General features: G+C 25.8%; 2 protein-coding genes across 5 annotated transcripts in view; one reads left to right on the top strand and one right to left on the bottom strand.

Annotated features, from left to right (window-relative positions):
* The window catches only part of LOC117172511 (cuticle protein 19-like), a 20,902-nt gene extending 8,105 nt beyond the window's left edge, over positions 1-12,797 (bottom strand). The window contains exons 1-2 of the mRNA XM_033360526.1: positions 12,746-12,797; positions 7,218-7,487 (exon numbers count right to left, since the gene is read on the bottom strand). Of these exons, the coding sequence (XP_033216417.1) occupies positions 7,218-7,487; positions 12,746-12,754 (279 nt within the window). The 5' untranslated portion in view covers positions 12,755-12,797. The remainder of the gene's footprint in view (positions 1-7,217; positions 7,488-12,745) is intronic.
* The window catches only part of LOC117172510 (neutral ceramidase), a 290,344-nt gene that overhangs the window by 162,299 nt on the left and 102,129 nt on the right, over positions 1-25,916 (top strand). The gene's annotated exons all lie outside the window — the stretch shown is intronic.

Genomic DNA, 25,916 nt, shown 5'->3' with positions numbered 1-25,916 from the left:
TGCATGTGCTACACGTAGAAACCTATATACACATATATAGGGACATATATAGACATATACATAGAGCTGAAATTGTATAGGAATAGGTCATGCCGGAGTCACTCAGACAGTCGACACTATTATCGCCAAGTTACTAGCACGTCCATACTATTGTAGTAATAATCACTATGCTTTGCTTCATGCCGCGCCTAAGTGGCCACATTACAGTCATATCTTTTATCGCCATGTCAGAAGAACATTAGGGAGTATATTTCGTTCTGATCTCTGGCGAATTTGAAGCAAACACGAATGATGTTTATGGTATAATGCCGATATTTGATAAGTTAAAGATTATATATATATATAAGTCAAACAAATTTTTTTTTAAATTTGTTCATAAAACTATTGGGTTACGAAACCCACCCAATGTAGGCACTCGGCGCATAGTTGGGCTTATGTTTTGGTTTAAAATAAAATTATTTTTAATATTTTGTTTTCAAAATTAATGCATTTCTAAATGAGAATTTATGTATCTTCTAAACATTCAACGCTTCATAAAAAGTTTTCTGTTGGCCCTGAGAAGTTAAAAATCTTCTATAAGTGAAGTTTGATCTAGGTAAATCTAATAAAGTACGTTTAGAAATACAAAAATTAATTTCGTAAGCTATAGAGATTTACAGCAGAATATATCTTTTGCGTAATCAGATATATAATTTTAAATAAATTTATTTCATTTTATTTATTTTATTCTGAATTTCATTATTAAATTGAATCAGCGCATCCAAAATAACTGCTAAGGATCAGGTATAGACAATAATAAGTTTCATCCTATGCAATTATCTTTGACTTTCTCCACTCGCCATTTTAAAAAATGTTTTAAATGACATTTGTGTATCTCTAAAAAATACATGCTTTTTGTTTGGTACATTTTTGCCCTAAAAGATATCAATACTACATATCATGTATATATATATACACTTGTAACAAAAAAGTTGGAAAAATTGAAATATTATTTTTAGTAACAAAAATAATTTCGTAAAATATATTAAACATATAATCATGAATTTTCTATGTAATTTCCCCAAAATATATATTTATTTAACTTTTATTCTGATTTTCCTACAGAAAAAAGCTTAAAAATGAGCCTAAAAACATTGAAAAACGTTGAATATTTTGGAAATTATTGAAAATTGCAAAATAACATTAAAATTTACACTATTTTTGAAATATGTACTTAAAAACTAGACAAATTGGCTTCAACCTGGGCTTATTTCAAACAGAATTTCGGAAACAATCAAACTTTAAAGGAGAAATTTTTGTAGCTCCGGTATAATTAAATCGATAAATACAAAAAAAAATTAGTTTTCTAAGTGAGTCCAAACTTTTGCAGGGCAGTCTATATATATCGGCAATTCCATGTCAATCGGGCCACCTAAATATCTCGTGAACGGGTATTTTTATTTTCACCAAATTTGGCACAGATTATCCTTAACATGTGTACTTTAATTTAAAATTTTTTCAGAATTACTTTTTTTTCTAAATGGCGAAACAAAATATCTAAAAAAAACGTGTTTTTTACATTCTTTCCAGGTATACCATTTTTAAGGTGAAAAAAACGATGATTAAAGCGAGATTATTATTCAGTTTGATATTTTTTGTATGTCCGGCATTAAATACGCTACTAAAATGTTTAATTTCAAAATGGCGGATTTAAAATGGCGACGGAAAAATAAATGTTTTTATTTGTATGTAATGTTCGTTTTAATATCGTAATATCGCTTTAATGTTTATTTTAAAAACCTATTTTCAATAATCCTCATTATTCTTATTTTAAAATATTAATAGCGAGTTCAATATGGCGGATAAAAAATTTTCTATAATAACAAGAAGAACGCCAACCCAGTCTTTTAAACTCTTCTGTGACCATAAGATTTTTTAGTCACGACCTGTATAAAACAGATATAGTTTTAATGGTTTGGGGCATCACTGATTTCAAATTTGCCATTATTTTTGCAAAATTAATTTGTTTAAACAATTGATTCAAACAAATTTTTTCATTATTAACTAATTTTGTGGTTACTTAAGGGGTTTTTGAGTACGCTTAATTCAAACATGCGATTAGTTTTGAGAAATCATTTGGTTTTAACAATTTGTTTAAACAAATTATTGCATAAAAATATTTATGGCATAAACAATTTCAGAACTCAGAATTAGGTTCTGTGTCAAAAATTACGTACGATATAGTATTGAATCTAATGGGATATTTAAAAGCATCCAAGCAATTTGAAGCACTTACATTCTCAATTTCAGAAGTGTGAAAAAGATATAAGAAAAAAGAAAGAAATAAATAACAGAAAATTCAAAAATCGCAAAAAAAGGAAATAATCGAATATGTTATACAAAACGTTATGCGATGCGTTTAAATAAGGCATTAGTTACAATATTATGTCGTACATAATTTTTGACATAGAATTTTATTCTGACATCTTTATCAAAAAAAAAGTTTTTTATGCAATAATTTGTTTGAACAAATTGTTTAAACAAACTAATTTTACAAAATTAATCACATGTTTGGAATAATAATACTCAAAAGCCCCTTAAATAATTGATGTATTTGTATTTTCTTTGCCTTCCTTATGAACATAAAAGGTTTGATTAAATTTACAAAATTAATTATTTATTACTTTGTTTATTAAAAAGCGTAATGGAAGACATAAAAGAACTATTCCGGATGTAAGTTTTGCCATTCAATCTGATTCTGGTATTTGTTTTGCAAAATTAGTTAATGACGCAATAATTTCTTTAAAAAAATTGTTTAAACAAATTGTTTAAACAAATTGATTTTGCAAAAGTAATAGCAGATTTAAATTTAGTGATGTCTCAAACTCTTAAAACTATATCTGGTTTATATAGTTCATGGCTAAAAAATCTTACAGTCACAGAAAACTTTAAAAGACTCAGTTGGTGTTGGCCTAGTTATTATACAACATTTTGTTATCCGCCATATTGGACTCGCTATTGATATTTTTTAAATAATAATAATAACAATAAGAATGATTGAAAATAGGTTTTTAAAACGAACATTAAAAGGATATTACGCTATTAAAACGAACATTACATACAAATCAAAAAAATTATTTTTCTGTCGCTATTTTAAATCCACCATTTTTAAATTTAGCATTTTATTAGTTCATTTATTACCAGCAACACCAAAATTATCAAATTAAATAATAATCTCGGTTTCATCATTTTTCTTTCATCTTAAAAATGGTATACTTTGAGAGTACGTAAAAAAACCACGTTTTTAAAAATATTTTGGTCCGCCATTTAAACAAAAAAATTCTTTAAAAAGTTGAGATGAAAGTATACATGTTAAAGATAATCTGTGCCAAATATGTTTTAAAAAGAACCCCGTTTCCAAGAAATTTAGGTGGCCTTATACTTATTTGAAAATTAATCTTTGAAAAAAATGCCATTACTTGTTTATATATTCATATATTTCGTCAAAAATTTATCATTTTTAGTATTTGATTAAACTACTTGATTTATCATTGAAATATTTGGTAAAAAATTGATTTCTTTGCGTGAATATTCACCATTTTAGTTCGAAATTTATCCCTGGTTAAAAATTAATTTTTTGAACTGAAAATTGAACAATATTATTTTTGTTTAAAATATGTACTATTGCATTTTCCTTAAAAATGTATCTTTTATGGTGAAAAATTAATTTTTTTAACCCAAAATTTCACTATTTCATTCAACAATTTTCTTGTTTGGTTCAAAATTAATCTTCTTGATAGGAACTTGATATTTTGGGTTGAAAATTCGAAAATATAGTTGGTTTAAAGTTGAACTACTTAGTAGAAAATTTCATTTTCTTTTTGGTTTATAATTTTAGTAGAAAATTAAACTATTTGGCTGAAAATAAGGATTCTTGTTAAAAATTCACATTTTCTATTTAAATTTAACTAATTGATTAAAATTTAAATGATTTAATAAAATGTTAAAATTTTTGTGGATAATTAACTTTTTTGTTAAAAAATCGTATTTTGTGGCAAAAAAACTCAAACGTTTTGTAGCGTATTCGCCTTTTTGGATTTAAACTTCTAGAATATTGTAGAAAATAATTTTTTTACAACCTTAAATTTCTTGCTAAAAAATTTAAAAAAATTTTTTGTTAAAAATTAAATTATTTAATTAAATATTCTACTTTTTTAGTTAATAATTCAAGTACTTGGCTGAAAGTTCAACTTGTTTGTTAAAAATTTATATTTTTCAAACACTCACCTCTTTGGTTTAAAATTTAACTTTCTTGTCGAAAATTCGGTTTTTCTTGACGTTAAAAATTTATATTTTTATTTAAAAAATGCACTAGTCCATTTTTTAAATTTATCTCAAAAGTATTACAAATAAAATTTTCGAAAAACTATTTTTTTAATTTTCGTTATTTATTTGTTTGTAGGTTACATAAATATAATTTTTCTAGGTTTCTCGAAAGAATTTAAAAAGATTTGTTATGGTTTCAGATATATTTAACAAAGTTTCTAAAAAAATTCTAAGAATTTTGATTGTTAATTTTACTTTTGGAATATTTTTAAATCTTTATAAATATACTTTAAAAATAAATTTTTAAAAATAGAAAAATCATGTAAAAGTTTTTGAGATCTGTCACAAAATTTTTTGTTTTATTGACATTTTGTTTTAAATAACATTATTTTTCTATCCTTTTAAAAATTCTAAATATCTCTTCACCTTTTTCATATTTGTGCTACAATTTTGAATTAGAATTTTAGACCTTCTTTTCCAAAATTTGAGAAAATCGTTTAAAATTGTTTTTAAATATTTTTAAATATTTAAAATAAATGTTGTAAATCAAAAAATCATTTGAAATTTTTCAAAAAATGTCAAGAAAATTTTCTTTCTTTAAACCTCTCAAAATTCGTGAAAAGCTTCGAGATTTTTTTTCGAAAACTTCAACAATCTACATTATTGTTGTATCTTCTTGAAACTTCTCCATATATTTAAAAATTCTAGAATGTTTACGAAATTTTTGTTATTTTGGAAGATTGATAAATGTTTTATAGAAATTAAAATTTTTTTTCGGAAAATTTAACATAAAATTAGAAATAATAAAGAAACCTTCAAAACCTTTAAATATATTTGAAAAGCTTCAAGATTTTATTTCAAAATCTTCAAAATGTGGTAAACAAAATTATTTTCAAATATTAAAAAATAATAATTATTAAACTGTTGGCTATTATTAATAATATTTAGAAAGATTTAGAAATAATTTGTATCATTAAATATAATTATTTGTTTGAAAAATTTGATTTTCTAAATTGTTGATATAAAAAACTATTAATTTTTATTAGTAGATATTTTATTAATAAATAGATAACTCCTTAAATATGAAAAAAAGGTCATAACTGTAATCCTTGTGCCATTTTTAAATCACTTGGTAAAATTTTAACAGCATTATTGTCTTTACTTTCAAAGAATCATTTACAATTTTCATTTTTAGAGTTGAAATTCATAATTTTTAAATTTAAATTAAGAAGATTCTTGAAACGCGGTATCTAACCAATCAGATAGTCAACAACAATAAATGCGTGATTTGAGAAAATTTCGTTATACTCCTATTATTCCATATAGAAAAAGAAATTTCATTTCTTTTAAAAAGAATCTTTTCCTGAGCTTGCAGCTAATGGTAGTTCCAAGTCGTTAATAGTAGTCCGAAGCCGTTAAGAGTAGTTCAAAGTCGTTAATGGTAGTTCAAATTCGTCAATAGTAGTTCAAAGTCGTTAATGGCAGTTCTAAGTAGTTAATGGTAATTCAGTTATTAAGGGCTAATTTACAAAATATGTAATACGTTTGGGGGGGGGGGGGGGGGGGGGGGGGGGGTATTGAAAAGTACCATTCCCGGTGTGAAGTGCAATGGAAAAGGCATCACGCGGAGGGAATCTTCTTTTTTTATGTTTGACGCAAAGTGTGTTTAGAGTTCCGAAAAATGTTTCACTTATGTTGTGAATGGCACCATGATAGTTTTTTCAAAGTCTTTAAGCGTAGTTTAAAATTTTAATAGTAGTTCAAAGTAGTTAAGAGTATGTAAAAGTCGTAAATGGTAGTTCCAAGTCGCTAATGGCAGTTCCAAGTCGTTATTGGTATTTTAAAGTCGTTAATGTTAATTCAAAGTCGTTAATGGTAGTTCAAAGTCGTTAATGGTAGTTGCAAGTCTTATTGGTAGTTCCAAGTCGTTTTCGGTAGTTGAAAGTCGTTAGTGTTAATTCAAAGTCGTTGATGGTAGTGCAAAGTCGATAACGGTAGTTTAAAGTATTAATGGTAGTTCAAAGTCGTCAATAGTACTTCAAAGTCGTTAATGGAAGTTTAAAGTCGTTAATGTTAATTCAAAGGAGTAATGGTAGTTCAAAGTCGGTAAGATTATTTCACAATCTTAAATGGTAGTTCCAAGTCGTTAATGGTAGTTCTAAGTCGTTAATGGTAGTTTAAAGTCATTATTAGTAATACCAAGTCGTTATTGCTAGTTCAAAGTCGTTACTGTTAATTCAAAGTCGTTAATGGTAGTTCAAAGTCGTCAATAGTACTTCAAAGTCATTAATGGTAGTTTAAGGTCGTTAATGGTAGTTCAAAGTCCTTTGTGTTAATTCAAAGTCGTTAATGTTAGTGCATAGTCGTTAATTGTATTTCAAAGTAATAATAGTAGTTCAAAGTCGTCAATAGTACTTTAAATTTGTTAATGGTAGTTCAAGGTCGTTAATGTTCATTCAAAGGAGTAACGGTAGTTCAAAGTCATTAATGGTAGTTCAAAGTCGTTGACAGTAATTCAAAGTCGTTATTAGTAGTTAAAAGTCGTCAATGGTAGTACAAGGTCGTTAATGTTAGCTCAAAGTCGTGTATGGTAGTTCAAAGAAGTCGATAGTACTTCAAAGTCGTTAATGGTAGTTCCAAGTCATTAATGGTAGTTCAAAGTCGTTGACCGTAATTCAAAGTCATTAAGAGTATTTCAGAATCGTGAATGGTAGTTAAAAGTCGATAATGGCAGTTCAAAGTCGTTAATGGTAGTTCCAAGTCGTTAATGATAGTTCCAAGTCGTAATAGTATTTCCAAGTCTTTAACGGTAATTCAAAGTCGTTAATGGTAGTTTAAAGTCATTAATGGTAGTTCAAAGTCTTTAATGGTATTTCAAAGTCATTAATAGTAATACTAACAAATTTACTTACATAATAATCATGGTCCGGCTCCTGGTGATGGTGATGTTCATGTTGTAATTGATGTTCAGGATAATGATTATAAGCATGTATATCTTGTGCTGTGAGATGAAGTGGGGAAGCAGAAACCGAATGCACTGGTACTGCAACTGTTGGAAGAACTGCATGCCCTTCATAATCTTCTAACCCTGCATAATCATATACGCCATCATTTCCTCCATTATAACCGCTGATAACGAGTCCATTGCACCACGCGACTAGGGCGCCCAGCAGGCATAAGGTCTGCAAAAAAATGTTTTTCTATATTCCGTTCTTAGTTCCATCCAATTCTCTTAAAAGCTACAAAATGTACTTTGAAAATTGATTCAATTTGTCAAGATGAAAGCACTTTAAGATAAAAGCAAAATTCAAAGGGGAGAATCAAAAACAAATCTGGAAAATAATGTTATAATTAGATTTTCCAACAAATTAGAATAATGTTAAGAACTTATGACTGTATGTTAATCTGGCTGACTCTAGCGCAGTCTGCACTACTAATTCATGTGTTAAAATTTATATTCGAATGAATTTTCTTTAGAAAAAATATTGTTCTTTATATTAGTAGACGACATTGGTTCTTGTGTGAAATTCTCGATAAACATTGTGGGTTTAGGTCATGGAAAACTTGGAAATCAGGAAAATGTCAGAGAATTTAATCGGTTAGGGAAAGTCAGGGAAAAGGAGGGGAAATGTTTTTAAACATAATTTTTTTTTATTTTCTAATTTTATTTATAAAAAATTTTTTTTGTTCAATAAGTGACAAATTTAATATTCTGGTCTTTGAATATTAATAGCCAGGGAAAATAAAAAATTCTTTAGGAAACATGAGGACATTTTCAAAATTAATTTTTGAGGCGACCCTAATATAATGTCCTTGTCATTAATTTATTTGCCTTATATTTTGTTCCTTTGTTATTTAGTTAAAAATTTAATAATTTTGTTGAAAGTAAATTCTTCTTTAATAAAATATAAATTATTTTGCTACAAACCTTTCTTGGTTAAACATTAAACTATTTTTTTTTAGAAACAAGTGGAGATTTTTGTTTTAAAAATTCAGTTTTAATCATCAAAATTTCATCTTTTTTTGTAAATTTGTTTTTTATGTTCCTGCTGTTGAAAGTTTTTTTAATCTAAAAATAAAAGTAAACTTTTAGTTTTAAATTTCCTGTTTTTTGGTGACAAATGCAACTTCTTGGTAGAAAATTACTTTCTTCTTGAAAATTAAACTGTTTTACAGAAAATTTAAACAATGTGGATGAATTTTTCTTTTTTCACTGCGAAATCTTTACTTGTTGAAAATTCGTCTTTTTTTAAAAAAATTCATTATTGTAGTTAAAACTTCTCCATTGTGTTGGAAACTTGACTATTTTTTTTTTAAGATATTTTTTTACTGAAAATTGTACTTTTTCGTTTTTTATTAATAGTGTATATTTTTTAGTTGAAAATTCAAAAATTCGTTTGGAAAGCACGTTGTCTTTTTTCGTTGTATTTAACTGCTTTTCAACAAAATTAAAAATATTTTTTGTTGAAATATCTACTAAAAGCTTTTTGGTCGCAAATTCATCTATTTGGTTGAATTTTTTTTCTAGTTGTTAATTAATTTTTCTATCTGAGAATTTAACCGTTTCAGTTAAAAATTCATTATTTTAGTTAAAAATTCATCTCTCTAGTTAAAAGTTGAACTATTTTCTTGAAAATTAATACTTTTTTTAAAATTCAACTACTTGTGTAAAAGTTCAATTTCTCTGTTAAAAATTTTTTTGAAGCAAAAAGTCTATCCCTTTGGTTAAAAGATTAACTATTTTGTTTAAAAATCTTTTTTTTATTTGAAAATAAGTTTATTTAGCTAAAAATGTAACTTTTAAATTGTGAGTAGAAAATTGATCTTCTACTTAGAAAGTCGCCTTTCTTGTCAGAAAACTAATCCTTTTGCTTTAAAATTTCCATTTTTGTTTGTTTGTTAAATATTCAGTTAAAGTTTGAAAATTTAGCTATTTTAGATCAAATTGATCTTTTCTTGAAAATTCATCTTTTCAATTGAAAAATGTATAATTTCAGCTGACAATTTCTTTATTGAGCTCGAAATTTAAATATTTTCTTAAAAACTAGTTTTATGGGGTTGAAATATATTTCTTTACTGAAAATTGAACTTTTCGATTTTCCGTTAAAAATTGATCTTTTTAATTGAAAAAGCGTCCTTTTTGTTATAAAATTAATTTTCTTAGTTGAAAATTCGTGTTTTTCCGTTGAAAATTTGCATTCACTAGGTAGAAATTTCAGCTTTTTTAATTGAAATATAATTTATTACATTTTTAATTAGGAATTTATTTTTGTAGGTAAAAAATGTAACTAATTGATTGGCAACTATCTTGTTAAAAGACGCTTTAATTATTATTAAATGTTAAAAATTACATTTTTAGTTAAAAATTAATCTTTTTGTTGAAAATTCAAATTTTTAGTTCAAAATACTTCTGTCTTCGAAGAAATTTAATTCGACTATTTGGCTAAAATTTTATGTTTTTAGGTTGAAAATTCAATTCGGTTAAAATTTGAACTATTTTATTGAAAATTTAATCAATTTATTATAAATTTAACTATTTAATTGAAAGTAATTTTTTTCGTTAAAATTTCAACAGTTTTGGTAAAAAATTAATCCATTTAAATAAAACGTTAATTTCTCTTTATTCAGGATAATAAATTTGAAAATTTATAATTTCCATCTTCAATTTTTTAATTGTGATGGAAAATAAGAAATTGGTCAGTAAAAATAAAAAACTAGGCTGGGAAAAATCAGAGAATTTTCATTAAGGAAATTTTTTAGCAGTCCTGATAAAGCAACAGCAAATTTTAATTTAAACAATTGTCTTTTTTTCTATAATTGAGAGTTCAGATCTGATGCAATATTTTTCTGGAAGAGAGCTCGTAAAACCCAAAGCGGAAAGTATCTTTGCATAAGGAATTTCTTCTCAGATGGGAAAGTTCAATATTAAAATATGCAAGGATTCAAAACACGTCTATTTTACTTTCCCAATTGTTCCTCTTGTTTGGTAACGTTATCAATCGTATGATATCACACTATTAAATCATACTTTGTTTTAATTGATTCATTTTTTTTATTAATATGCAGGATTCTTAAAAAAAATCACACGACCAGTTTTGGACAACCACCATAAAATGTTCCTATTGAAATTTTAAAAAAGGATAAGAAATTCCTAAAAAAGAAAAGAAAAAAATTTCTTTTTTTGGACAAAAATAAAAAAGAGGAATGAAAAATAAGAAGTCAACCAAAAATTAATTCTCAAGCAAACAAAAAAATTCAATTTTCTGTAAGATGGTTTAATTTTCTACCAATTAGTTGAATTTGCAACTCGCAAAAATTTACTTTATCACATTTTTAAGCCCCAAAGACCAATTTTTTACCAATCAGTCGAATCTTCGACAAAGTAGTTTCAGTTTAAAAATGATTTTTTAACAAGAAAAACAAATTTATAACTAAGATTATGAATTTTTATTTAAACAAATTATGTTGCAAGTTTCAACGTTTAACCTAAAAATATTAATTTGCAATGAAAAATGTAATAATTGATATTTCAAAAAAAAAGTTTAATTCAAAATAAATAAATCAGTTGGACTTAACGTAGAAAAACAAATTTGCAGAAAAATACTTAAATTTTCAAGCAAAAAAACATTTGCAAACAAAAAGATCAATTCTGAACCAGAAATTTAATATTAGACTTTTCAACAAAAAATAATTAACTTTTAACTAAAAGTTTGGATTTAATGGACTTAGATTTTCTTCTTGGGTTCTATTAACTCAATTTCGCTCTAAATTTATGAAACGAAAAATTTTCAACAAATTACGGCAATAATAAAACAAGTCGTTGAATTTTCAACTAGAAAAGATGTATTTTAATTAAAAATATAAAGTGGCAGTAAAAAGTGAAATAATTATATTTACAATCAAAGAATTAAATCCCAAGCAAGCAAAAAAATTGAATTTTCTATAAAACGGTTCGATCTTATACCAGATAGTTAATTTTTCTACTAAATTATTGAAATTTCAATCCAAAAAAGAGGTATTTAAAAAAATTAATTTTAAATCATTTAGTAGAATTTTCGAAAAAGTAATAAGTAATAATAAATAATAATAATATAATAAAAAAGTAATAATTTACCGTTCAAAAAATTAATTTCTATCAACAATAAAATTTTGAACCAAAATTATGAATATTTACCAAAAAAGTTTATATTTCAATTCTTGAATTTTCAAGACTAAACACGAATTTTCAGCCAAATAATGCCATTTTTAGGCGAATAATAACGTTTTTTTTAAAAAAGATGAATTCTTTACTTTCCTTCTCTTTTTTATTTCTTTTTTCTTTTTTATTTTTATTATCATCAAGTCGCAATAAAAAGACAATAAAAACAAATGAAAAAACAAAATGAATAAGTATGATTGCCGAAACATTCGTGATTATTTTTTTATTGCGATATGATAATAATAAAAATAAAAAAGGCGAAATAAATAAAAAAAAAGAAGGTAATAGGAATATTTTATGGTAGTTATGCAAATTTGTTCGTTGAATTCTTTTTTTATTTTCAGGAATTCTGCACATCAATTTGAATTTTGGACGTTAAATAGGATTTTGTTTTTGATTATAATGTCATTTAAATTTCTTTTATAATTATTTATTGGTTTGCTACCATTACCATTATTTATATTTAGCACAAATGTATTTTCAAATCAACAGAAAATCAAAATATTAAAACACTAAATCTGAAGGTATCAATATGATCTTGACAAAATGATCCAAGAAGGTGAAGATCCAAAATTTTGTTAATCTACCAAGAAATTGAATGATCGTTCATCCATTTTTTTTCTTGATATTTACTGTCAATAATAAATATAAATCAATTTTCCCATGTTATTCTTGTTAACAAATGTGATGATTATTTATTCCTGATGTTACTTTTTTTTAGCCTACAGACATCAGTGTTTAGAAAAAATCGGATTTAATAAGAGCCTACTTGCATTTTCAGAAGTTACTCATTTTTCATTTATTCTTCATGAACTTAGAATCAAATAAAAAATGAAAAACAAATGAATTCTGAACAAACAATTGGACTCTTATTGCATCCAACTGCTCAACTTGCAATATTGCATCCAACTGCTCAATTTGCAATATTGCACCCAACTGCTCAATTTGCAATATTGCACCCAAATGCTCGATTTGCAATATTGCTCCCAACTGCTCAATTTGCAATATTGCGCTCAACTTCTCAAATCTCAATATTGCAGCCAACTGCTCAATTTGCAAGATTTAATATTTTTTACCCAACTTCCGTTTTCACGGTCAACTTGATACCCAAAACAAAAGCTCAAATCCTCTAGTCACATAAATCATTCACTCCTGGTTTTAAAGCCCAAATACTGAAAAAATCCTAAAAAATGAGAGCACGCACTTCCACAGCAATAAATCTTCACGCAACATGTCAAGTACCTTCAGCATTTTGTTTTCGCGAGTATCCTATGTGCAATGTTACTATGAGAAAGCGCGAAGACACTGATAGCATCATCCCCAGGCGATGGGCTTATATCCACCTCCCACCAATTTCAGGTACCTACCTATTCGTACCTTGCAAAAGAGATCCCCCAACGAGTCTTACTGCCTTAGAGATGCTCTAGGTAGAGTTGAAAGAAATGCGACTAATATACGACTATACAGGGGACAAGAAAGTTAACTCGGTTTTCACTGATAAGTTGTGTTCAGTGTTATTAAGAAGTAAGAAAAAATTCTCGAAACAAAACTTATTGCACCAAAAAATACGAATTTAAAAAAAAATTAAATACCCAAATTTTCAACTAAAAAAGGTAATTTTCAAAAAAAAATTAAAAAAAAAACTTTTCAGTTAAAAGAATTAATATTTTTAATTGAAGTTCTTATTCAAAACAAATTAAAATACTTTTCAAGCAAATAACTTAAATTCAAATTAAAATTAGGAATTTTTCATTTTAAAAATACTTTTAACCAAAGAGGTGAGTAATCAACCAAGAACATGATTTTTTCAACAAAATACATCAATTTTTAACTAAAGAAGATAAATTTTCAACAAAAAATGGAATAATTATATTTTCAGTTAAGAAAATTGATTTTCAACGAAAATAATCAATTTCCTACTAAAATAATGAATCTTCAACCAAAAAGATTAATTTTATACTAAAAAAGTCGAATTTTCAACTAAAGATGAGGTAAATTTTACATTATAAACGAAAGGTGTAATAGTACATTTTTGGTACAAAAATTAATTTTCAACCAGTAATGACGAATTTTCAACAAAATAGATTGGATTTTAACTAAGAAATATACATTTTAAAAAATTTGTCTACTAATTTTTCAAGAAAAAATACGAATTTGTAACCCAGTATATTATTTATCAACTAAAAAGAGAAATTTTCGATCAAAGGTTGAATTTGAACGAAAATTATTAATTTTTTCTAAAAAATAAATTTTTAATAAATTGATTCAATTTATAACCAGGAAAATACATTTTTTTACCAGAAAAAATAAATCTTTAACAAAATATATGAATTTTTAACCATGAAGATAAATTTATACCCGAAAAGACACATTTTTAATGAAAATTATAAATCCTGATCCCAAAAACTGAAATTCTAACCAAATAGTTCAAGTTCTAACAAAAAAGTTCAATTAAAATCAAAGAGGGTAGTTTTCTAACAAAAATTATGAATCTTTCACCCAAGAAAATGAATTTTCAACTACGAACAAGAATCCTCTACCAAAAAAATTAACTTTGAAGAAAGTACGTCAATTTTTAAATAAATAGTTTAATTTTTAACGATAAAAGATCACTTTTTATTTAAATGTTGACTAATTCAATTTACGATGGAAAAATTAATTTTCATGAAACAAAGAAAGTGATGAGTAAATTAAAGCCAAATATTTAAACTTAAACAACTTGAAACTTAATTGTATGAGATAGAAAGCTTGGAATTTTTAAAATTTCGAAAAGCTTTTAAATTTTCAGCGTTCCTCTTTTTATTTTTCTATTTAAAAAATATTTAATTTGTAAGCGAAATTGTTGAATTTTAATGAATAAATAATAATTTAACGTTCATTAATTGTAGAAAGAATTTGAGTTTCTTTAAGATATATTTAGAAGTTTTGAGAAGATTAAAAATTAATTAAAAATTTTGACTTATATATCAAGTAATTCGAGCGAACTGTATGAAAATTTTTTCAGAACTTCTAAACATATTTCTGAATTCATAGAATTATTTCTACGATTTTAGAAAATCCTGCAAATTAAAAAAAAATCCGTAAAATCTTCGAAGGTCTTCTTTGACAATTTTGAAAATCTCTTGAAATCTTTTTAAATATTCTGTTAAAATAATTTTTGAAAATGAAAAGTCATTTTCAATTTTTCTAGGAATATCAAGAAAATGTTTTTACTCTTTTGGATCCTTTTACAATTCCTAAAAACCTTCAAAATTTTTTGTTTGAAATTTGCAAAAATCTACATTTTGTTTTAAATTAGGTTATGGGTATTTGCATCGAAATTTCTATACGAATGGCTTCTAGTTTTTCTACAAATAATAAGTGTTCATTTCTTGTTTACAAATCCAAATGTATAGAAAATTATTAAAATAATTTCTAATTTTCAACCTTCAAGTAAAAATATCAATTTTTAATAGAAAGAAATTAACATTATAGTTTTATTATCAAAAATAAATTAATTTACAACTAAAAAAATGAATCTGGAACCAAGAAAATAAATTTTTGAAAGAGTGGGCCAACTTTTAACAACAACAAAAAAACAAGAAATTTCTACAAAATCAGAGATGAATTTTCAAATAAAGTGATGAATTTTTAACTAACAAAAAAAAGAATTTTTAACGGAGTAGCTCAACTTTAAACCCAGAAATTAAATTTTCTATCCAAACAGACCATTTTTCTACAAATTTAACTTTTAAGTCAAAAGACGGATTTTTTTAAAATATCTGCATGTTCAACCCAAAAATATAAATTTTCAACAAAATTCCATTTTTAAAACAAAAGATGCATTATCAACCAAAAAATAAATCTTAAACAAAAAGATTACTTTTCTAACAATAAAGACGAATGTTTAATGAGAAAAAAAGTTTCAAGAAAAAATGGAAAAGTAACATTTCAAGGTAACAAATTAACTTTTAATAAAAAATAATATTGAATAAATAAGTTTAATTTTCAAGAAAAGCGATGAGCCAGAGTACAATAGTTTCTAACCTGAAAGATCAATTCTTTTGCCAAAGAAGATGAATTTTTAACCAAATGAACGAACTTTTAAACAGAAAAATACATTTTCTACCCAAAGACACACATTTTCAATAAAAATTGTAAGTCTGCACACCAAAAACTGAATATTTAACCAAATAAATAAAAAAATAAAAATTTCTAACAAAACAAGGAAAAATTAAAATTTCAACTTTCTAGGAAAAAAGTCTAATCTTCCACAAAATATTAAAATTTTCAAACTAAAAAAACTTATTTTTAACGAAAATTAAGAATCTTTCCCCCAAAAAATGAGTTTTTAACTAAATAGTAGAATTTCTAACCATAAAGATCAATTTCTTCCCAAAAAGATTATTTTCCTATATAAAAGACGAATCTTCAAAAAAAAAATTTTAGTCATTAAAAATTAATGAATTTCCAAACACGAAGATTAATTTTCTACAAAAAAAATATCTTTTTACAAAATACTTTAATTTTCAATAAAATTGTTAATTTTTTAACTAAAAAAGGCAACTTTCAAACCAAAAATAGAATAGACCGAAGATTAATTTTCTACGAAAAAATAGAAGAATTTTCAAGCAAAAATATTATTTGTTAACCATGCACATTATGGTGGTCCAACAATTTTTTCTTGAATTGTTATGAAGACAACCCAGAAATTTGTTCGAATTAGCACAAAAATAAATGTATTTTTTTTGGAAAAAAAATTTAGGGGTTCCATTAGCCCCATGAAGTTTAACACACATTTCCCATAAGAAAAAAAAAGACATTTTTGTCAATCTTATGCAGAATCCTCAATATTATTTCAATTCAGTTAAAACTCAACATTTCTCTTCAAGATTAGCCATAGAATACGAATAAAATATCACTTTTCAAATATCAATGCCATAAGTCTGTTTTATAGAGTCCCAAAAAAACCCTATAGTGAAAAAATGGGGGTTGCGAATTTTTGGCAGTAATCATAACGTTTTTTGCGGTTTTTTATATGAAAATTATTTCTAGTACATGAAAGACTATTTCCAACTAATAATTAGATGTTTAAATACATTTTTTAAACAATTTATTATTGTTTTTTAGCCATTTTCTCATAGATTCGCGTTAGAAAGACGCGATTTTTCCCAAAATTGTCCACTTGTCTTCCAATTTTCAATTGGAGGGACGTGATAATACATGAATGTTAACAAGAGTGATTGTTTAAATAATTTATTTTAATTGTTAATAATATTCTCTTGAAAGAATGCTACAAAATAGTAGTTCGAAAAATAATTTATTGTTAGTCAAATTTTCAATTAATATAAGGTAAGTAATTAATTAAAGTCAAGAAAATTAATTGTTTAAAGTATTGATTATTATTATTAATAATATTATATTTGAATAATGTTAGAAAGATGCCGTCTTTTCTGAAATTTGTGGCTTTTTGTCCAATTTTCAATAGGAGTGAAGTAATAATGAATTCATGTTAACAAAAATAATTGTGACATAATAATTAATTATATTTAACAAAAATAATCATTTAAACAAATAATTATTGTTTATGACTATCTTTATCTATATCAATACCTGATAGTTGCAGCTTTTCGGCAATTTTTACCTTCCTGTCCTTTTTTCACTTAGTTAGGTAATAATTAATGAAATTTAGCAAAAAAGTTGTTTAAAAAATTTAATATTGTTTTTAAATATCTTTTCTTCGATAAGTGCTAGAAAGTGGCGTTTTTTTCTAAAATCTTTAATGTCGCACCGCCTTTTTTTTAAGAAATAATAAGTCAGCCACAACAGTAATTATTTTTCAAATAGTATTGTTGTTCTAAGTGAATTATTTTCGCTCTTCACCACAAAAAAAGAAAGAGATTATTTAAAATGTAGTTTTCTCTAATTCTTATTTATTAATTTTTAAAAATTAAGCAGGCGAAGCAAAGTTAAAGATTTTATAAGAACACCACAACTTTTAGCACTTACCTAAGAAAAGATAGTTATAAGCGATGTTGAATAGTTTAAACAACATTTTCGTTAACTTTCATTAATTATTATGTTACTAAGTGAAAAAGGACAGAAAGGTAAAAATTGCCAAAAAAACGCAACTATCAGAAATTACTATAGATGAAGATAGTCATGAACAATAATCATTTGTTTAAACAATTATTTTTCTTAACTTTAATTCATGATTACTTCACTCCTATTGAAAATTTAAAAAAAACTTAGAATTTTCGGAAAAACCCGCATCTTTCCAGCATTATTAAAATAAAATATTATTAATAATTATAAATTGTTTAAACAATTAATCTTCTTCACTGTAATTAATTAATCAACTCACCTTACAATTGAAAATTTGACTAAAAGTGAATTTTGTTTTAAAATGAAATTTTGTAGCATTTTTCTATGATAATATTATTAACGATACAAATAAATTGTTTTAACAATGAAACTTGTTAAAATTGATGAAATATCACCCGTCTATTTGAAAATTGGACAAGTGGACATTTTTGGAAAAAAAGCGTCTTTCTAACGCCAATCTATGAGAAAATCGATAATAAAAACAATAATAAATTGTTTAAACAATTTATGTCGACATCTAATTATCAGTATGAAATGGTTTTTTATGTGCTAGAAACAATTTTCAAAAAAAAGAAACACAAAGAAGTCATAATTAGCGCCAAAAATTCGCCATACCCATTTTTTCACTTATGGAGATTTTTTGGGACCCTATAAAACAGGTTTATGGCGTTGATATTTATAAAGCGGTATTTTATTCAGATTCTATGGCTAATTGTACAGAGAAATGTTGAGTTTCAATTTAATAAAAATAATATTGAGGATTCTGAATAAGATTAACAAAAACGTCTTTTTTATGGGAAATACGTGTTAAATTTCATGGGGCTGGCGGCACCTCTAAATATCATTTTTAAAAATGCAGTTGATTTTGTGCTGCTTCGAACAAAATTATAGGGTGTCCGCATAAAAATAAAAAAATAATATTTCCAATGCATTTTTCGACCACCCTAATGAACATTCATTTTCTATCAAATACATCCTTTTTAGTCAAATTGTTGAATTTTCAACTAAAAAAGGATTAATAATAATAATAATAATAAATAATAGATAATCTTCAGAAGAAAGTTTTTGCAAACTTGAAAAATAACGTCCATGATTGAAGGACCCCCTCCACTTGTTGAGTACTATTGCGAAAGGGCTTCCAAGATTCGTGCGCGCTCGCGAGAATGAGAGTGGTGGGGGTAACCGTTCCGAGAAAAGTTATTCCCCTACAAGCCTGATCGCGGCACTATTGAGAAGGTAGGATCATAAGATTTATTATTTTTTACGTTCTATAATAAATTATTTACTTGAAAAAAATGTGGACTAATAAATTTTGTAAGATGAATGTTTTGTGTGTTGCTGAAAGTGAAATGTGCGATTGGATCAGAGGTGCGGTGGAACTTCTTCAAGATTTATACATACGGTGATGATGCAATAAGCATACGGAACCCCTTTTACCTATCTGTCATGACCAATGGATGTCATCCACTATTCTATTTACTTCGGTCTATGAAGCAACAATTGGGCCACTGGGACATCGCAATGTTCAGATGCTTCTCAGAGGATTTTACTTTCGGTTTCAGAGTGGAAGTCGATATTGGCATAAGGAAAATGGATTTTCGAGATTTTCAAAAAAGAGATTTCTTTTTTTATGCTGATTATTTAGAAATTCCGGATATTAGTCAATATTAATTAATATTAATAATTAATAATTAATATTAATAATATTAATAATTAATATTATTAATAGAAATTTCAGATATTAGCCAATATTAATTAATATTAATCAATGAATACATAAAACAGGCAAAATTTGGAAGTCCTCAGCAACAGCTCTGATTTTGATAATTTTGTTTTTGGATATTATTTAAAATCAGAAATATTTTGGAGGGGAAAACAATTATTTATATTCTTTAACCAATATTTATAATATTTAATTAAAAAATTAAGTTTTGTCCCCATTTTTTCCTGAAAATCTCTTCATATAGTAATTTCAGAATAAAAAAATGTTGTTAAAATAAATTTGTGTATCAATAATTATATATTTACATCGTAACAATTTGCTGTGTGGGTCAAGAAATCACTACGTGTTTGTACACTATTGGGTTAAAAATTGAAGTACTTTGTTAAAAATGTATTGTTTGGTGCATGGCATTAGTTGAAAATTTATATCTTTGGTTGACAATTTTATTTTATTTTTTAAATTCCTTGACTTCAGTTTTATTGTTTATTTTTGTAATAAAAATTAAACTATTTTAGGTGAAGATTCATCACTTTCCTTAAAAATTCATCTATCTGTTGCAAAATTTAACTATTTTTTTAAAAATTCGTTTTTTGTTTGTCGAAAATTAATTTTTTTGATTTAAAATTATAGTTTTTCATTTTTTGGTAAAATTTATGTTTCTCAAAAGAAAATTCAACTATTTGGCGGAAATGTATCTTTTATTGTTGAAAATCCCATAGACCTTTTAAAAATTCATATATTTTTTTAAATTGCCTTTTTCTCCAAAAAATTAATCTTCTCGGCAAAGCACTAAATTATTCACATTTAATAAAATATTTCGAAAAACCTGATAAATAAGTCTTCATACAAATTTTATTTATTGAAATGTCATTATATTTTCAGTAATGTCAAATAAAGAATATAAAATTTCTCACCATTAATTGTTTAAATACTAAATAAATAAATAAAGATATTTCTAATTGTGTTATATATATTAATTTTATGTCACTGCACTATTATATAAAAAAAATGATGAGTAATTGTTCGAAATTTTTTTACTTTATTTTGATTTAATTTTTAGTTACTTATGACTGCAATATGAATAAAAAATATAAATATCTGGTTTTTTTTTAGTTTTTGATGAATATCTTATATAAAAAATTTTTTACACTCAAATATCATTACAATTGTTTAAATAATAGAAATAATTGTTTTCCCCCTCCAAAATGTTTCTGATTTTAAGTAATATAAAAAAACAAAAATTAAAAAAAAATTATAAAAATCGGAGATGTTCTTGAGGACTTCCAACTAAAATGCTTTGTTGACGCTACTAAATATTAAGTAGAATGGAGTGAAAATTTTTGAATTGATTGAATCCTTTCAGCTGAGAAAAAACATTTGTGATTTAAAAGTAAAAAAAAAAATTTTAATCGCCGGCATGATGAACTTCTACAACTAATGCACTAAGGCGAACAATCGTGTTCTTTAATTAAAAATTAGTTTTTGTCTTTTATAATTGAAATTGAAAGAAAACAGAATGTGTCGCGTACGTTATCAAAAAAAAGTGTTATTAACAAATATTTATCAATTTGAAAGATTTTGTATTATACAATTTTGGAAGTGTTTAAGCAAGCGAAATATATGCTCAAAGTCAATATAAAAAAGTCAACCTTAGGCATTTGCAAATTATAACTGATTTCATTTCAAATAAACAATATTATTTTTTATTAGAAATGTTAAAATTCACAACGAAAAAAAAACATTAATTTAAACACATTTTTTTCTTAATTTTTTAGATGCATGTTGATAAATGACGGCTTACTTTCCAGAAAAAACATTCCTCACAACGCTAATGTTTCTAATTTTAAAAGTAAATTTTTCTATGGCTGCAATCGTTAGAACATTTTTTGTAAAGAAAACATTTTTTAAACAAATAGCTATATTTCAAGATTATTTAGTTATTTTTTAAATTTGAAACAGTAGAGTTGTAGAGAATATTTTCCCGGAAAAAATGCGTCATTTATTAAAATGCAATTATTTTTTAAAAATTGGTGAGCAGGGACGGTCAGCAAAAAATGCAAAAACATGCTTAAAACTAATGTTATTTTCGTGAATTCAAACAATTTTTATTAAAATAATGTTTTTTTTTTATTTTAAAGGACATCATTTATAATCTTTTGATTCTTAAAATCATCAAGAAAATTTTTTCGCGTGGTTTTCAAAACCCCCCGGAATTACGACAAATATTCAAATTCCCAAAAGCTCACGATGATTGGTTAAAAATGATTTTTTTTCATTGGTAATTCAACGTCTGTGTTAAAATTTGAACTAGTTTGCTAAAAATGCATATTTTTTAGGATTCACGTTCTTAGTTGAAAATTTAACTATTCCATTTTTAGAAAATAATTCTTCCGGGTTAAAACTCTTTTTTTGGTTTGAAGTTTTCTATTTGTTAAATTCATTTTTTTAATGTTTATTATTTTAGATGAAAATTTATCAGTTTTGTTGAACATGTAAGTATTTTAGAAACAAATCGTTATTTTCAGGCCCGAATTAATTTTTCGAAACAACAATAAAACTATTACATATTTGATTGAAAAGTAATATTTTTGATAAAAACTTGATCTTTCCTAGTCGAAAATTCATGAACTTTGTAAAAAATTCTTCACTAGCAGAAAATTAATCATTTGGGTTAAAAATTTATCAATTTTGAAAATTAATGCAACTGTTTCAAATTAACTTTCTTGTTTAAAAATTTAATTATATGAATGAACATTGAACTTTTTGGCAAAAAATTAACTTTTTCTTAAGAAATAATATTTTTTGGTTAAAAATTTAACCTCTTTGCAGCTAATTCGTCCTTTTGGGTTTAAAATTCTACTAATTTGTTGAAAATCAAGGTATTTTGTTAAAAATTCTCATTTTTTTATATAAAATTAATTTTCTTACTGAAAAATTCATCTTCTTGGTTGAAACTTTAATAATTTGGTGAAAAATTCATATTTTCTAGTTGTAAATTAAATTACTTGGTTGAAATTTGAACTTGTTTTCTAAATAAAAATACTTTTTTGAGATTCACATTCTTGGTTCGAAATTTAACTATTCTATTTTTCGAAAATTAATTTTCTGGCTTGAAGAATCCTCGATTAGTTTGAAATTTCTTTTTGAAAATTAGGTTTTTAAAAAATATTTATTATTTTTGTTGAAAATGTAACTATTTTTAAAAATTCTTTCGTTTTTGGTTCAAAATTATTTTTTTTCAAATAACTATGTAACTATTACAGGTTTGGTTAAAAATTGATATTTTTATTACAAACTTTTCTTTTTTAGTTGAAAATTCATGCTCTCTGCTAGAAATTCTTATTTTCTTTGTTGCAAAAACTAATTTATTTTGTTTAAAAATTCATCTTTTTCGAATAAACGTGCAACTATTTAGGTATAAATTATTGTGGTTTGGTTGTGGATGCAACAATTTGATAGAAAATGAAACTATTCAGTTGAAAATAAAATTTTTTATCAAAATAATAAATATTATTTAGGAAATGTTACTTTTCAGCAAAAAAATAAACTATTTGTTGAAAAAATATGAATCTAAAAAATATATCTGTATTTTGTTGAAAATCCCTGTTTTCGGTAGAAGATTTATTTTCTTGCAGAAAAATTTATATTTTTGGTTGAAAATTGCGCAATTTGGTTTAAAAAAATTGTTATTAGTTGGAAATTAAACTCTTTGTTTGATATTTGAACTACTTATGTATTTTGTTAAAAATTCATCTTTTTTCTCGGGAATTATTCTGTTCGATTGAAAATCCATCCTTTTTGATAGAAAAACGCCATTGTTTAGCTTTAAATTAATCTGGCTTGGTTAAGGATTAAAAAATTTTGCAGAAAATTAAACTATTCGTTAAAAACTTAACTTTTTTGTAAAAAATTCATAGTTTTGGTTTAAATTCGACTATTTCATTTAAAATTATTTCAAAATTAACAAATGTTTTTTTCCAGTTAAAAAAAAGAATTTGTTAAGAATTCGTCTTTTTTGGTTGAGAATTATTCTTCTTGGTATAAAATCCATTCCTTTGGGTAAAAAATGCAATTGTTTGGCTGTAAATTAATCTGGCTTGTTTAAGGATTTCATTATTTTGGAGAGAATTAAACTATTCAGTTAAAAATTAACTTGAGTTTGTTAAAAATAAATATTACTTTAAGATTCTCTTCTTTTGGATAGAATTGAACTTTTTTGTTAAAATGTTGGTTTTTTTATAAATTAATTAATTCACCTGGAAATTGAACTTTTTTATTTTGGGTTAAAAATGTATCGTTTATAAGTTGAAAATCCAACTATTTGGTAGAAAGTTAATGTATTTTATTCAAAAATCGTCTTTTCAGATATTAAATATATTAATTACATTAATTTTATTTAAATTAATTTATTACTCTATTCATACCCTATTTTCATGAAAAATCATCCACTTTTCAATATTTCAATAAATTTTTGGGCTAATTTACTTTTCAGTTGGAGGGAGGGGGGGGGGGTAGTAATAAAAAACTACAGTTATCAGAAAGGGTATTCGTGGAAATGGGGTGGGTGTAAAATATCTAAATTAGTAACGTAGTTTATGAAAGACTCATACATTTTTATAAATTATTAACTTATAAATTTAAGACTTATAAATATTTAAGGTCAATAATCTAAAATTGCCAGAGATTTGTTAAAACTTGGGTTAAATCTGCCTATCCTAATTATCATAAAATAAATATAGGTTGCAACGAGGCAATTTGTAAACCTTGTTTGATCAGAAAGAGCCCTTTGAAATAGACTAATAACATGCTCACATCATAGGTGGTAACGCAGCTTCAACGAAAAAGCAACCTTACCAAACCTCATTCCAGTAATCGAATTGACTGTTACGAAATTCTGAATCAGTCGTTCCCATTGATTTCTCAGCAATTCCTTATGTTTCAAATATTGCTTCATATCGGCGAAATTATAATCACGAGTACCGCCTGATGTAGGGGGCAAACTCATTTAATATTTCCGTTGTTGAAATATTGGCACAATATTCCTTTAGAATCAGAAGCAATTTCCCGACTCGGTCGAGGGTCGGCTTTAAAAGTTTAATTAAACTAATTTCAATTAAAATTTGACTTCAAAAGTTTCTTTCTGCTTTTTTAATTAGCTTAGAAGTAAGAAAACAGTAATAAGAAGTAACTGTAAATGATTTTTTCGTATTTTAATATGTTAAATAAGGCACTTAAATCTCCCGCCCTCATACTAGTTTACTCCTCTTTATTTATTTCACTTAAGCTTTTCTTTAATAGTTACACACCTCTCACTTCCTTTATCACTTTTACTACTTCTTCTCTCTACATCTATTACCCATCTCTTCACCTCCTTTCCCGAAATTTCGTCTATTTCCCCACCATTTTCTCTACTTCCACTGCAACTTTTCCCCAAAGTTCCGATCCCTACTTTGCCACCCTTAATTATCTTCACTTTTCTAAAAACTTCTTCCTTTTCATTTCTTTAATTACCCTACTTTCCCAAACTCGAGTCCTCTCCACCTCTCCTCTCAAATACACAAACTTCCCTTCTTCTTACTTGCTTTCTACTCTACCATTCATCCTCTCTCATCCCCTCTAATAATTCTCCATAATTCTGCTCCTTAGTATTGCATCCCCTCCCTCACATCCTCTTGTACAAATTTTCAATTGTTCCGCTTCATAGTAATACTATCCTTCTCCTCACTTCCAGTTATTCTCTCTCCTCTAATTTCCCTCTCATCAATTTGTTTGATACCCCTTTTTTCTTCTTTTTCTACCAATTCCTGTCCCCACTCTTGTCATCGCTACTTTACCAACCCTACTCACACTTACTTTTCTACTCACCCTTACTTTGCTACTGATTCTCACTCTGCTTCTCACCCTTACTTTCCTTCTAACCTTCAATTTCCTACTCACCTTTACTTTCCTACTAACCCAACCCTTCCCGCCTCCCCATTTTCCTCAACCCTTTCCCCCAATTTTCCTAACCGCTATTAATTAACACTTTACTTTCCCTAACATCAATTCTCCTTACTTCCTTCCCCTCTGCAATTCCCCTCACTTGCGCTTCGCTTAATTCCCCTCCCGGAAAAAAGTGCGATGGACAGACAGATACTTGTCCGAAAATATAAATATTTCTGCCCAGGCTGGTGTCGGATGCCGCAACATATAAAAGTTACGTTTTTGCGCCCCCCCCCCCTAACCCCTTCTTTTTAGGTTCCCCAATAAAAGTCAATACGTGAATTCGTGAATTTAATTATTTGGTTTTGAATTTAATTATTATTTTCAGAATTAACCTTTTCTTGAAAATTTATATAATTGTTTGAAATCTAACTATTTTTTTATGACAAACAAAACAATTTGGTCAAAAATTAAATTACTTTTATGAAGAATAAAATATTTGGTTGAATATTTGTTTTTTCATTACTAAAAATTAATTTTTTATCTAAACATTTGATTATTCCACTTTTGGTTCAAAAGGTATACTTCTTCTTCTTCTTTATTCATAATGTGTCCCCTAAGGGTTTACATGACTTCCATTCCTTACAATCTTTCCGTTTACATCTATATATTTTTTACAATCTT

The sequence above is a fragment of the Belonocnema kinseyi genome, chromosome 5, assembly GCF_010883055.1.
Source record: "Belonocnema kinseyi isolate 2016_QV_RU_SX_M_011 chromosome 5, B_treatae_v1, whole genome shotgun sequence".
NCBI lineage: Eukaryota > Metazoa > Arthropoda > Insecta > Hymenoptera > Cynipidae > Belonocnema > Belonocnema kinseyi.
This window is presented reverse-complemented; position numbering and strand designations above follow the sequence as displayed.